The sequence below is a fragment of the Dendrobium catenatum genome, unplaced genomic scaffold (assembly GCF_001605985.2).
Source record: "Dendrobium catenatum unplaced genomic scaffold, ASM160598v2 original_scaffold_75961, whole genome shotgun sequence".
NCBI classification, from domain to species: Eukaryota; Viridiplantae; Streptophyta; class Magnoliopsida; order Asparagales; family Orchidaceae; genus Dendrobium; species Dendrobium catenatum.
The window spans coordinates 354,115-369,452 of record NW_021394407.1 but is presented as its reverse complement, the minus strand read 5'-3'; the positions used below and the strand labels follow the sequence as shown (position 1 = coordinate 369,452).

The window sequence follows — 15,338 nt, the reverse complement described above, 5'->3', positions numbered from 1 at the left end:
CCCCCCCCCCTCTCTCCCTCTATTTTTGCGACTCCGTATCCCCTCTTCTCATGCTTAACTAAGCAAAACAGCAAAAGGTCGATACATTTGAACCAATGCTAGCCTTCTTTTTTTAGGCAGGATTTTACATTTTTCTCAAAAAACATGTTCCGATGTGAAAAAGGTGGATGCCATATGTTATTTTGCTCAACTCTGAACTTTCATAAGCACATTCAAGTGCTAAACAAAAGAATTCTTTTGGGAACCATTGATTTTGAATTCAGATTTAAAATTTAAAGAAAACAAAAACAAAATAGATAAAGATTTATAGTACAAAAGCATTACAGCCACTAACAACACAACCAAATAAATGATTCAGTTATTTATTATAATACCAATACTTATGGCTATTTGAAACCTTTAAAAATATAATTAACAAATCTTTCTAGGTCCATGGTTGATGCAAGCAAAAATTTGGGAAGGGCCCCAAATTTTTGCGAGCAAATGCGACTCTTCCTAGGATAATAGAAATTACACTAAATAACACAAAATGTGACAATTGAACTAAAAACAACTTCACTTTAATATAAAAGACTTACAAACCTTTAACGCTTATAAATGACTCAAACAAACTTTCAAAACATAAACTCCTAAAGTTGCAATTCCATCATTTGAGAAGAAGGATACATGTGAGGTGGATTCTTGCGTAGAGAAGAAGGGGATTAGAAGCCAAGACGAAAAGAAGGAGAAGCTCGCAAGCTTTCCTAGAAGGAAGAAGAAGAGAAGTTGGACAAAGCTCTCAAGCTTGTCCAAAGAAGAAAAACCTCTCAGGTTTTTGTCTCCAAAAATCTCATTTTCACCAACCTTTTCTTTCCAAAAACATCTTCTATATATAGGCAAGAGAGGGGAACCGAACAGCCATAGCACCTCCAACTAAACCAATTAGATTTAGGGAAATGAAAGGCCAACAGCCACAACACATCAGCCCCCATACGGTACAGGAAATAGAGAAGAGAAGCCACGGGAACCAAGCAGACAACCACGGGAACCAAAGGGGCAAAGCACGGGAAAATCAGGTAGCACAGGAAACCGAGAAGACAAAGGGGAGAAGAGGCAAGTCCACTTCAAATTGAATCCATGAATTAATAGCATACCTTTTTGGATTAATGAGCTAGGAAGTGCAATTAATCCCCAATCATTGAGCTAAAACTTCAGCTCAAGCATTTATGAGCTAGCACCAAATAAAATTCAGAATTTTGAGCTCCATACCAAGCAACCAAGGCCCAAACCGAGAGATAACAATCATCCCAAAAAAAAAACAAAATATCCATTTTGTTTTGACCCCCCCCCCTGCATGCATCAGATACTCCCCTACTTGAAAAACTCATCTCCCGATGAGTTGTCTTTAGATATCTTCTGAGGAGGTGAAGAAGGCGCATCAAGTTCGAATCTTTGCCTCGAATTTCTTCAGGATTTCTTCTTGCTCTTTCTCGAATTGGTCTTAAAGAATTTCTTCTTTTTCTCGTATTTCTCATCACATAAGAACATTTGATATTGAATTTTATACAACTCGTTTTGTAGCGGATTTGTTGAATCACCTTCAGTCGGAACTCATCTGTCCATCGGAAGAGGGACTTCAAGATCTTCTGGCTTGCATTATTCCACTGGATCACTATTTTTGTCTTTTTCCATTTTTCTAAAAAGACTCAACAAAACTTAAATCTCTTTATAACAAGACTCACATGACACTCACATTCATGACACCAAGACACATACAACTTGCTCTAATATCAAATTTGATGCAAGCAAAAATTTGGGAAGGGCCCCAAATTTTTGCGAGCAAATGCGACTCTTCCTAGGATAATAGAAATTACACTAAAGAACACAAAATGCGACAATTGAACTAAAAACAACTTCACTTTAATATAAAAGACTTGCAAACCTTTGACGCTTACAAATGACTCAAACAAACTTTCAAAACATAAACTCCTAAAGTTGCAATTCCATCATTTGAGAAGAAGGATACATGTGGGGTGGATTCTTGCGTAGAGAAGAAGGGGATTAGAAGCCAAGACGAAAAGAAGGAGAAGCTCGCAAGCTTTCCTAGAAGGAAGAAGAAGAGAAGTTGGACAAAGCTCTCAAGCTTTTCCAAAGAAGAAAAACCTCTTAGGTTTTTGTCTCCAAAAATCTCATTATTCACCAACCTTTTCTTTCCAAAAACATCTTCTATATATAGGCAAGAGAGGGGAACCAGACAGCCATAGCACCTCCAACTAAACTAATTAGATTTAGGGAAATGAAAGACCAACAGTCACAACACATCAGCCCCCATACGGTACAAGAAACAGAGAAGAGAAGCCACGGGAACCAAGCAGCCAGCCACGGGAACCAAAGGGGCAAAGCACGGGAAAATCAACCAGCACAGGAAACCGAGAAGACAAAGGGGAGAAGAGGCAAGTCCACTTCAAATTGAATCCATGAATTGATAGCATACCTTTTTGGATTAATGAGCTAGGAAGTGCAATTAATCCCCAATCATTGAGCTGAAACTTCATCTCAAGCATTTATGAGCTAGCACCAAGTAAAATTCAGAATTTTGAGCTCCATACCAAGCAACCAAGGTCCAAACCGAGAGATAACAATCAACCCAAAAAAAACAAAATATCCATTTTGTTTTGACCCCCCCTTGCATGCATCAATGGTGCTCCAAGAAAATTTTGAAGTCCACCAAACAAAGAAGAAACAGAAATCTCCTTTCATCAACTGCATATAAACAAATAAGATGCAACCATTCAGGCCACGATGACCTCTCCAAGAAAAATGCCAAAACTTGATATGCTTCTTGGCAATCCAAGAAGAAAAAGCACTTTTAGAGTAGATGTTGACTCCGAAAGGAGGAAGAGAGATAATAATTCAAAAAATCATTCATTCCATAAGCTTGATTTTACAATATGAGGGGTATTTATACTAATTAAGAAGATCAAGTTTTATAATAAAGAACTTGTCTACCCAAAATAAACTTGAAATATAATAAAAATAATAAACTAGTGCTTCTTACATATATATAGACCAATTGAGCTAAACCCTTGGGTTAGGAATTTATTTTGCCAAAACTATATTGTTGTCCTTTGTGAGTTGCAGAATATTTTTATTCCTTCTTCTTCTTTGATGGATTTTTATACTTGAAGGTTGGTCTACCACGTTTATAGCCCATGCTTCATAATTTGATTGTGTAATTTTAGGATCAAATAAAATATATTGATCCGCTACAATGTGATCATAATCGAGTAGAGGAAGCAAAATAGAACCATCACAAAATTTTTAAATTAAAGCACAATAATCACTGCCTTAAGTAGAAAGGAGGGGTTTATCAGTGGTGGTAAAAGTGCCAGTGAGGGGTTGGAAGGCTGCCATTGAGGGATCTAAGCAAGCTGGTCAATCGTGAGAAGGTGGAAATCGAGCCTGTGCTGAGGAAACTATTAATGAAGACCAGGTTAGTGAAGGAGAGGAAATGGCAAGAGCTTTTAGAGATTAAAAAATATATATTTTTTGGAAAAAAATAGGAAAAATAGATTAAGGAACATCACTACTTTTATCAACTTGGGTGGAAATAATAATTGTGCCACTTAAGTCAAAACCATGTTATGACTAATTATATATTCTTAAAACAGATGGGTTATGTGTACATTATGATAAAACGATGAGATGAAGTGAAATTACCCTGAAATAAAATGATGTATTTATGAACATGGTAATCTTCCCTTTAAAGCAATAGCTATAGCCACATCAACAAAATAAGCACTGATACATATAGCAATGGATTGGAGAATAAAACAGTATTTCTTTATGTTGCAAATATCACAAATTTTGGGGATCATCAACTAGAGACATTAATAATTAAATATAATTATTAGAATAAAAAGATATTGAAACTATTTAATTTAAAATAGGCATGTATTTCTATAAATTTATCATGACATTTTATCTTATTTTTAGAAAGAATTTTCTTGAGCAATTTTATCAAAATTTTATTAAAAGCTTCAACCAAGTCATTCGCTCTTGGATTATATATTAAAGAATAACGTCAATCTATTTGTGTCATTCAACAAATCAATAGATTTTAGCACTTTTAAAGGACGTGTCGTTGTCTGATAAGATTCGACGTGGTACCCAAAATCGATAGGCAATATGATCTCGAAAGAATTTCATCATATTGTATGCTTTAACTTCTCTCAAGGTGATTACTTCAGCCAATTTTGAGAACTAATCAATGACAACAAGGATAAACCGATGTCCTAAAGAAGAAATAATCAATGGATTCGCCAGAAATCTAATTGCTCAAGAAAATTGCGCTTCAACATGAATCTTTAAAAGCTTCAACCAAGCCATTCGCTCTTGGATTATATATTAAAGAATAGCGCCAATCTATTTGTGTCGTTCAACAAATCAATAGATTTTAGCACTCTTAAAGGACGTGTCGTTGTCTAATAAGATTCGACGTGGTACCCAAAATCGATAAGCAATATGATCTCGAAAGAATTTCATCATATTGTATGCTTTAACTTCTCTCAAGATGATTACTTCAGCCAATTTTGAGAACTAATCAATGACAGCAAGGATAAACCGATATCCTAAAGAAGAAATAATCAATGGATTCGCCAGAAATCTAATTGCTCAAGAAAATTGAGCTTCGACATGAATCTTACATTTCAAACTTAGAATTTCATTCTCCTTAAGGCAGATTTATTTTTTAGCTAACCAAATTTCTCTCGAGAATTGCGTCAGAGTTTATTTAGATTTGGGACATTGCTTCCTATGAGTGCAAGCCCTCATAATTAATTACCCCACCTTCGCGTGATAGAACTCTCGATTAAGGATGAATCACTTTAGCGTAGCTTAGAAATCGTAAGTTTTAGTCTCGTTTGTGGGGGATGGAGGTAGACCCAATAAGATCTCATGCTTCCGTCGTTCTGAAAATACCATAAGTTTCAATCTACCAACACTAACATCCATTGATTGAAGTGTTCAGAGAATCTGATTAGCAGTCATGAGTTGCCTCCTCTTAGGGATCTCGAGTAGACTGAAGTGGTTAAATTTAGGTTTTAGTTTTATTGCAGTTTGGGACTTATATCTATTAGAATGTCCATTTATTTAGTTTGTGGATTATGACTCCCTTTAGGAGTTGCCCAGCAGTTTTATGTGGGATGGGACATGCGACTTCAATTAGAAGTTGTTCGTATATTTGGTTAGGTTTGGAGCTTACGACTCCACTTAAGAGTTCTACATAAGTTTGATTTGGTTTGGGGCTTATGGCTCCACTTAGGAGTTTCTCATATGTTTAATTTAGTTCGAGGCTTACATCTACGACTCCACTTAGGAGTCCCGATAGTTTTATGTAGGATGAGGCTTACGACTTCATTTAGAAGTTGCTTTTGGATAGCTGATGTAGAAAAGGGATATAGGGAACCTATATCTCTTGATCACAAAAGACACACAAGAAGAAAACTAACACGATGAGTAGAACTTAAAACAAATTTTATTAAATAAACGCAAACGACCCAAAACTTGACAAACACAACAAAAGATACTAGGAGATTTTAAATAAATAAAAAAAACGCTATCCTCAGACAACCGTTAGAGCGGGTTCCTCACATGCATCGAATTTGTAGGATAAATAAGTAAAGTGCATAGAACTAGCAAACCGATGGTCCACCACTGCAAGACTGTCCCAAATGCTTCCAAATCAACCAAGACACGACACCCTAAAGTTGCTTCACTGTTGAGAAGAAGGATACAGATGGAGTGGCACTTGCGGAGAGACGAAGAGATTAGAAGCCCGAGAAGAAAGGGTGGAAAGAGCCCGCAGGATTTCCGGAGGGGATGAGAAAAGAAGGTTGGAAAGAGCCCGCAGGATTTCCGAATAAACCCGCAGGTTAATAGCAAATATGCTCACAAATATCAACTAACTTCCTTCACAACATTTTCTCATATTTATAGGCAAGAGAGAGGAATACCAAGAGTCACATGTCTTTAATTTCCATTAGAACCAAAGTATAATAGGCATAGAAAACTTCCCCCAAAGCTCACGGATAAACTCCCAAACCAGGAACCAAGGAGACAGCTACGGGAGACGAGGGAACCACACGGACCGAGAGCCACAGCCACGGGAAACAAGGGGCGGACACGGAACAAGGAGCCAGCATTGTTCAAATAAAATAAAAAGTACATAAATTCTTGATAGCATCAATAGCTCTTACAATTTCGATTGAAAGTTGCCTGTAGATTTGATTTAAGATGAGCCTCACGACTCTACTTAGAAGTTTACCTTAGATTTTATTTAGGATGAGACTTACAGCTCCACTTAGAAGTTTACCTTAGATTTTATTTAGGATGGGGCTTATGGCTCCGCTTGGGAGTTGCCCGTAGGTTTAGTTTAGGATAGGGCTTACGGGTCCGCTTAGGCGTTGCCCGTAAATTTAGTTTAGGATGGGACTTACGGCTCCCCTTAGGAGTTGCCCAATAATTTGATTTGGTGATTATTACTTCACTTAGAAGTTTCCAAACAGTAAGTCTTACCGTTTCAATTGGAAGTTGCTTGTTGATTGATCAGGGATAGGTTAATTCACTTAGAAGTTTTTCCTACTAGATTAGTTAAAACAAGTCTAACGATTTCGATTTGAAGTTGTCTGTTTGTTGTATAAGATAGGACTTACTGCTTCTCTTGGAAGTAGCCTGTTAATTTCCGTTTGAGGGTTTAACACTGCTCTTAGAAGTTCAAGTTCCCCAAAGTGTAGGTTTTATGGCTTCCATTGGAAGTTCCCCAAAGTGAAGTCTCAATTCGTTGCATTTTAAAATTAATTAATTAATTAACTAATTTATCAATTAAAAGAAATTTTAATTTATTGTATTTTAAATTTCTCAATTAATTAATTAGTTAACTAATTAAAATTTCAATTATATTTTAAAATTGATATTTAAATTTAAACCAGGATTTAATTAATCAATTTTTAAATGGTCCACAAATCAATTAAGAAAAATGACTTTTAGAATACTCGTTATTTTAATTTAATTAAGTAATTAATTAAAAAAGATCTCAAAGTGTTCATAAGTCTTCTCTTTTTTTTTTCTTTAGAAAATCCGACAGCCTCCCAATATCCCCTCCCCGCGAGGGGAGGTTGGGACGGCAATTGTCATTGGTTCTACCTGCCCGAATCAAAGATACGACAACGTAGTCTTTTCGAATTAGAAATCATACCACCAGGATTAAAGATACAACTGCGCAAGTTCGTCGAATTAGAAATCTTGCTCGGATCAAAGATACAACGGCACAGGTCTTGCCGTTGGTGGCACCTGTTTGCTTTGTATCTTATTATTATTTTATTTTGTTACATATAGCTTTCTTGGAATTCCGACAGCCTTCTGGTGTCCCTTCCCCGCAAAGGGAGGTTAGGATGACACTTGCAGTTAGTTCTACACACCCGGATCAAAGAGAGTTGTCGTGCGTGCATGAGGCAAAAGCAAATAGTTTGAATTGTTGCTCTAAATTAGTTCAGACAAAAACTAGGTAAACCAATCTCGCGCAATTGAGGTTGATCACAAGAATACTCTTGTGGATCAGATAATTAGGCTTGTGTAAGAAATCACAGGAGTGCGAATTGGAGGCAACGGGCAGAGCTGTCGTGCTTGGTGTGTGGGTCAGACAAAGGCGTGCTCACTCGCTCGGACAGAGGTGTGTTCGCGCGGGAGTTCACGCATGTTGGATGATGGGTGGTCGTGCGTGCAGGTGAATGCGAGTAAGATTCACGTGAAGCAACCAAAGCAACAATGTGGGCTGTCATAGGCGGGGCTGGACGTACGGTGACTGTGCTTGAAGCAGAAGAGGTATTCGGTCAGAGGTTTGGATTGGGTTAAGTCGAAGCGGAGGAGGTATCCGCTCAAGGCTATTCGTGGAAGACACCATGTGGGAGAGGGGAGAACGGACCGCTTGGGGTCGGATTCGAGAGTAGGTATCGAAGTGGCAGCATCTGATTCAGCTTACTTGAACGAAGAACGGACGGGCATATAAGAGGGAGCCGAAAACCATAACAAAAAACTGAATTGTGAGTTCCTTCCCATTCCGTTTCTGTATTATTTTGTGTGAGTGGATGTATCATTTCCGGAATGTTGCATCTATTCACTCAATATTTGAATTAGTGCATTTTTTTCTTCTTCTTTTATTTCTTATTTTATTTTATTTTATTCAGTCAATAGCAGGAAAATTACCCGGCAGCAGGTATTTGAGTCCTCATAAAAAATAATTGAAAAAATTATCCTACTTTCCACGCAACTTATAATGAGCAAGAATTTGCAACTTTATAATGAACTTTCCCAAATTAACTCAAATAAGAAACAAAAACATAATATAATTTGCCAAAATAGATTCACATACCTTCTTTGATGAACGCAACTCATAATTCTGTGGAACTGCACTCATCAGATTCTCAGGAACTTCTAGTAGATATGTATCTTTCCCCACAGTGACATAATTAATCTACAAAGTAGCACGTGAGAAGAGGTTATACAAACACAAAAAACATTAGAATGAACTTGAATCCTCCATATGAAAAAGTCCAAAGAGAACCAAAATTGTACCGATGAATTTCCCAGTAACTTGCGTTGGTCGTTTAGGTGCTCCATCAGACCAGATTCAACTTCACTTATGGTTTTACAGACAGCATCATAATCACTATCACACCCTTCATGGGGTATAATGCGCCCAGACTGTTCAGCTTCTGACCAATCAAATGCATCCTTGAAAAACTTCAATATTTTAGAAACATCAGGTAGACCTTTTCCTGAACCAAGTTATAACAAGAGTAAAGATACGGATAGAAGGAAACATGCTGATCATTTGAAAGTCGGTTATGTGATAATTGATTATACCAGTTGTCAACAAATAATGGATTATACTGGACTTTGTGCTAGCCAGCAGAGATGCCAAAGAGGTACAAGCTTGAACCATCAACTGGGAACCCCGCAGGACACCTAAAAATTCCATCAGCTTTTTCCGGGCAGCATCCTCATAAAGAATTACGGCACTGGCATTTCTTCCAAAAGCCTCACTGTTGTTTCCAAAGATAAGAAACTCAGAGGGGTGGCATATCAATCAGTCAACACAACTCTCATTCAATTTCAGCAGACAGATGTTTCCAAAGTAAATTAGATAAAATGTGAAGGAGCATCTCCAACATATCTCACTTTACACTCCAACATGTTTTAAAGCATTATAATGTTTACGGATGTTCAGTCCTATGCTTACAAATGATATCAAGACTGAAGCTGAAGTAGCATGAATTCAAAAAAAATCACATCAAAAAAGTTTTCATGGAAGGCTATGCAAACTTTAAGTTAAAATTCAAAGCTAATATTTTTAGAAATGCTTATTGTGGAAAAGTAAATAAATTTACTTTGAATTTTACAACTTGATTCTAACAAAATGTAGAATTATTTACAGACTTTTCTAAATAAATTACAAAAACAATAACATCATCAAGCCTTTATCCCACTACATTGGGTCAATTACATGAATCATTTTTCTCTATTGTGTCTTGTTAAGGGTCAATTTGTAATTTAAATCTAATAAAGAAATGTCATTTCTAATATTTTCTAATCTTTTTAGGTCTACCTCTACCTTCCTTAACAAAAGCCAAATCTAATGCATCTACTCTCCTAATCGGGTCATCGGAAGGCCTCCGTTTTATATGACCAAACCATCTAAAAACACTCTCTCTAATCTTATCTTTCACTGGAGCTACTCCAAACATTTCACGTATATGCTCGTTTCATATCCTATCTCTAAGAGTAAAAACCACTCATCCACCTGAGCATCCTCATGGACCTCATCTCTGCAACACTTAACTTAATATTATGCTTCTCTTTTAATGACCAACATTCTGTACCATAAAGCATTATAGGTCTCACCACCATCTTATAGAATTTTCTATTAAGTTTGAGGGGACTTTTCTATCAAACAACAAGCCCAATGCATTCCTCCACTTCAACCATCCAACTTGAATTCAACTAATAATATTCCCATCTATTTCACTATTACTCGGAACAACAGATCCAAGATATCTAAAACATGTACTCTTATTAATGACTTGATTGCCCAAAAGTCACAATCCCCCCACTAGATCTATTACTACTAAAATTACACTCTATATTCGGTTTTAGATCTAAAGCCAATTGTATTCTTGCAATCTTCATTGAAAAGCTTAACAAAATATCTCATCCATCTTTGTTGAATATCCTTTTATAATTAAAGCGCTTTTGATCTTCATCCTTAATGCACTTCACTTGAACTAAATTCTTACTACTCTTATCTCTTTATTTAGCTTATGTGTGTGTGTATATATATATATATATATCTTTCGTCCTCCTTAGCATCTAATTTATTATATAAATCATTAAAGACCCCATCAACTCTACTCCCATATATAGAGGACTGGGTCCAGAGTGAATTATAATAGTTATTTTAGGCAAGCATTTTTTTTTTTTTTGGTGCAATTGTTTGGATTGTTATCAAGATGCATATCCTATAGACTAAATCCCATGATTGTCTGGAATAATATAATCATAAGGTCCTGATTACACGAGTCATTATTGCCCAAATCAAACCCCTCTAAACATAAGAGTGGATCATATATTTTTCATGCACCAAAAGAGTCATTGCAATGGCCAATTTATAAAAGAGACTATACTATTAAATTTTAATCAACGGTTGTCTCCCACATGACAGTGGCAATGAACCATAAGGACTTGCGCCCATAGAAAAAAATTGAACTAGAAAAATAAATCTTCTAAAAAAAATCACTAGATAGTACTTTATCAACACTTATTTTGCCTCAAGAGAAAAAAAACATGCCCCCACCGCAAAGATTTTGGGTCGGGTAACATTTTTTGAGGTCTGAAAACATGAGCCAACACTTAAATAAATAAATATTATACAAAATTTATATATATAATGAAATAACATTTTTATATGACTAAATAGGCATTAAGAACATCTCCAAATTCAAGATTCAAAATTGGTAAATTTGTAAACAGTTTGGTATTGAGTCAAAGCTACATTAAAATCACTTGAGACTATTAATTTGAAGTCAATTTTTTTAGCTAACCTGTGTCATGATTTTGTGAAATATTGTAAGCATTTATTATAATATTTACATAATTTTATGTGTGACAAAATTATAATATGCATATACACCACACATTGAGTCAATTTGATTCTAACTAAATTAGCAAACCATCTTTGAGCAAAGGCGAATTGATTTCCAATCCATCAAATTCAGTGCATGGATTGAGTCTCACACTTGAGGCTTATTTTTGAACCTCAGTGTGTCAAATGCTCCTATGAGGGCACACGCATTGTAGACAGACAAATTGGCTGACACCATCTTATATTCATATGTAGTTCATTGCATGAGCTTCAGCAAGTCACCTTATTTGGGTTTGCTCAATAAATTTAGTGACAAGTGTGCAATAACAAGAAACTAGCCTTTTTTTTATCTTCTCACAAAAGACCCATAAGTTGGGGCGACTGATACATCCATGCAAAAAATGACATCTGGATTTTATTTCAATAGCTAATCAAGAGCGTATAAAGATTCATGCCTCTATAGATTCCGTATAATGGGAGTAAACTAAGCAAGTATACTGTCCACTGCCTTATCTTTGTAAATTGGTACTTCACCCAACCATTGAAATTAGCGAGAAAAATCAAGATATAATTTGATTAAAAAAAATAGCCACATGTTCCAAGTTCCAACACAAAAGCAATTAAAGGAAGTTTTTTTCATGCGTCATTAAAATTTATCATATTGTGTATAATGAACCAAATCACTGAGAACTTAATAAATCATTTAAAATGAAAGTAGGTAGTTTTGTTATGCTCTTCAAATTTTGGGTGATACTCTTGTAAATAAAAGTACTTTGATATTGTTTCTACAATAACAAGAATTTGATTTTACAACAGAAATTACCTCATTTAAACAAATCAAACAATTAGCAAACCAAACAGGCCTTCGAGAAAAACTTACAAACTTGATATGAAATTTGAATAATGAAAATAAATTTGAAAGCATCTTAAATGTTCTAAGTTTTCAGAAGAACTTTTCAAGAAAAAGTGTTCTTAACTTCCAAGACAACAAAATTACCAGCTAGCAAAATGGCGTGCAAGCAGGCGCTCCATATCTGGAAGTCTTGACAGCATTTTACGAAACTCCAGTGCATAGGCAAGACTAACACCCTACAAGCAAACTCAATGTACAAAAAAAAAAAATTTAAAACGGACTCATATTCCGGTAATAGAAATAAAATTGTAGGATCATGAGCAAGTATTCCATATGTCATAACCATTGATTTAAATATTGTGCATGCACTTGTTCAATGAGATAAGCTGTCAGCTGATTAGACTTTTAGGTTTTACTTAATTCAAGGAATTACAACTTTGGAAAAACTACACATACAAATATCTTCCTACTACTACTTGCCTGCACAACTTAGTGAGAAAATTTGTGGAATTTAAAATAAATGTTAGCGTCTAACCATATTCAACCAAATGATAGATTTCACAAATTTATTATTTTTCAAAACATAATTTCTAATATCAAGCAACCAAATGAGCCCTACGAGCAATGGTTCTCCCACAGGCCCCTTGCTTTCACAGCACCCTCACAGGTTTCTAGTGGATCAATTGACGTATCAAACTTTGAAATGCAATGTTGTGAAAAATAAAAGATACAATGGGATCCAGGAGCAAGAAGCATCGAGAATAAAGATTAATGAAGCATCAATCTTTTATTAGGCCAGAAGCTGAATGTTTACGAGGATCAGTGACTTAGAAATAATGTAAACCTTGAACATGGCTGAGATATTACACTGACTACTATGATGAATACAAAGAGCCTTCCAGATGGCCAATTTGTTTATTCAGTGGATGCCAAATTTTAGGTTAAAGATGAGCACATAATTTAAAGCATATCATTTTATTCTTGGATAAGAACAAGATTATTTTTTTTTTGCAAATTATGTTTTCATGAATTAGCTTCAAATAAAAAAATGAGCAAAATTTTATTTGATTTCGCAGCAGTAAGTCATTATTAAAACAAGATATATATATGAACACACACACACATATATATATATAGAGAGAGAGAGAGAGGGAGAGAGGGGGGGGGGGAAGAGCCCATGAGTTGAGGGAAATTGAGAACAAGTTGTGTATAATAACAAACGTGTAAAAAGAGAAACTAATAAATACAGAGAGATGGATAGAAAAAAGAGGGATGGAGAGAGAAAGGGGTGGGGCAGCTATAGATAAAACCGTAAAAGAGAGAAAAACCTGTTTAGTTGTTTTGGTTGTGACCAAGGAGAACGACTTCAATGCAGTGTGGTAGTGCCAATGCAAGCATGGAGGTGTTGCGAGAAAGTGGAAAGTACCAAAAAAATATCTTGCTGTTGTGCAGGATATACGTTGAAAGGTTCTTTAATATCTACTACTACAATTTTCTTACTTTGTGTTTGATCCTATCATTCTTACAATATTTAGAGTGTGCGGAAGAGAATATCATGATATAACCTTCTCAATAACAGTGGCAAAGTTTTTTTTTTTTTTCTTTTTTCTTCATCCTCACTTTTGCTCTCATAACTATTTTTTTCAAACTATGATAAGCCTTGCTGAAATAGTCTTCATCCACTAATCAATGACAAAAAGCAACAAAAAAATCTCTCTAGAACAACGAGAACAAATTGTGCTCGAATCATACAGCACATTAAATAGGCAACAAAAAATCGATCAACCAAGGAAAAAGAAACCACAACTAATGCAGTTAATTGACAATTTATGAAATCATCTTTAAACGCATTATTATTTGCTCTAACTCTTTTTAATTTTATGTTCGTAGAAACTAAGTTAGGGATTGCAATATAAATCAGAACTTGAAGCTTACTTGAATTATGAATCAATTTAAAATCAACTTGATATATATATATGCGTTGTTTTATTCTGAATCATTTCAAACAATATTGAATTTAAGTTTGAGCGAATAAAATTATCATGCAAGTTCTGCATCAATAATTTTGAGACAACTTTAATTGATTTTGAACCAACTCAAAATTGATTAACTTAAAGTTGAGTTAGCTCACAAACTACAGTCAAATTCGAATCGATTTTAACTCGGAATAAACTCAAAATTTTAAATTTCAAGTCAATGATACTTTGCTCAAAGTTGTTTCAACGCCGTCCTTGTTGCGTATATGTTTTCAGAAATAGAATTTTGATGATAACAAACACTTTTGTTTTACTTCGACTGCCTTGCCTACTAATGTTTTAGGACCACAAGATCGAGACTGCAAGTTGAACCAGCTCAAGATTGGGTAGATTAGGTCTGAGTTAGTTTGTAATGTACTTTTTCCTTTTCTTGAGTCAAATGTAATCATTATGATGTCTGATGCTAAGTAACCTTGCACACACACACCTAAGTGAATTTTTTCTGTCCAAACTTTAGAGTTCTCTGTTTTGAGTACATCGTCCAGGACGATCCAAAAATCGTCCAGGACAATCCGTCAAAAACAGAAACCCTAATTAGGGTATCCTGGCTAAGGCAGCAATCATTAAGCATATCGTCCTGGATGATATATGTATCGTACGAGACGATAGGCTCAAATCAGAAAGAATCAGCCGCCAGATAAATTTAGGAAGCTTTATTTTTTAATTACCGTCCAAGACATCGTCCTTGACGATGTAGTGCAATTATTCCTAAATTGATCTGGAGATTAAAGAAAGTAATCAAGGTTGATTGATAAGATCATATCGTCCTGTACGATCGCAGGATCGGCCAGGACTATCAGTTCAAAAACCTTGATTTCTTCTGGACGACCAGAGCGATGAGCTGGACGATTTGGGCAGATTTTGAACTAATCGGTCAGGACGATCGCGAGATCGTCCAAGACGATCAAGTTATTTTCTTCTGATCGTCCTGAGTCGTCCAGGCTGATTGAGCTTAATTTGTACTGATCGTACAGGACATTAAGAATATCGTCCTGGTCGATAATGTCGGTTCTTGAAAATCTATATAAAGGACCTATGCCTTTTCATGCACAAAACCTTGAGTGCTGCTGTCTTGACCTAAGAGAGCCTAGGGAGAGGGAGAGAGAGAGAGAGAGAGAGAGGAACTTGTGAGGGGGAGTTTATAAGAGGGTTCACAAAGGTTTCTCCAAGCAAGGTTCCAAGATGTCTTCTCCGTTCTTCGTCCTTCGTCCTTGGGAGGTCTACTTCAGCAATCGGTCTGGGTTCTCTGCCCGCTTCAGGAGAAAGCAAAATG

At 35.8% G+C, this 15,338-nt stretch overlaps 1 protein-coding gene across 1 annotated transcript in view; it reads right to left on the bottom strand.

Annotated features, from left to right (window-relative positions):
• The window catches only part of LOC110108313 (DNA mismatch repair protein MSH6-like), a 42,979-nt gene that overhangs the window by 9,139 nt on the left and 18,502 nt on the right, over positions 1-15,338 (bottom strand). Inside the window, exons 9-12 of the mRNA XM_028691829.1 lie at positions 12,174-12,265; positions 8,902-9,080; positions 8,611-8,813; positions 8,408-8,509 (exon numbers count right to left, since the gene is read on the bottom strand). Of these exons, the coding sequence (XP_028547662.1) occupies positions 8,408-8,509; positions 8,611-8,813; positions 8,902-9,080; positions 12,174-12,265 (576 nt within the window). The remainder of the gene's footprint in view (positions 1-8,407; positions 8,510-8,610; positions 8,814-8,901; positions 9,081-12,173; positions 12,266-15,338) is intronic.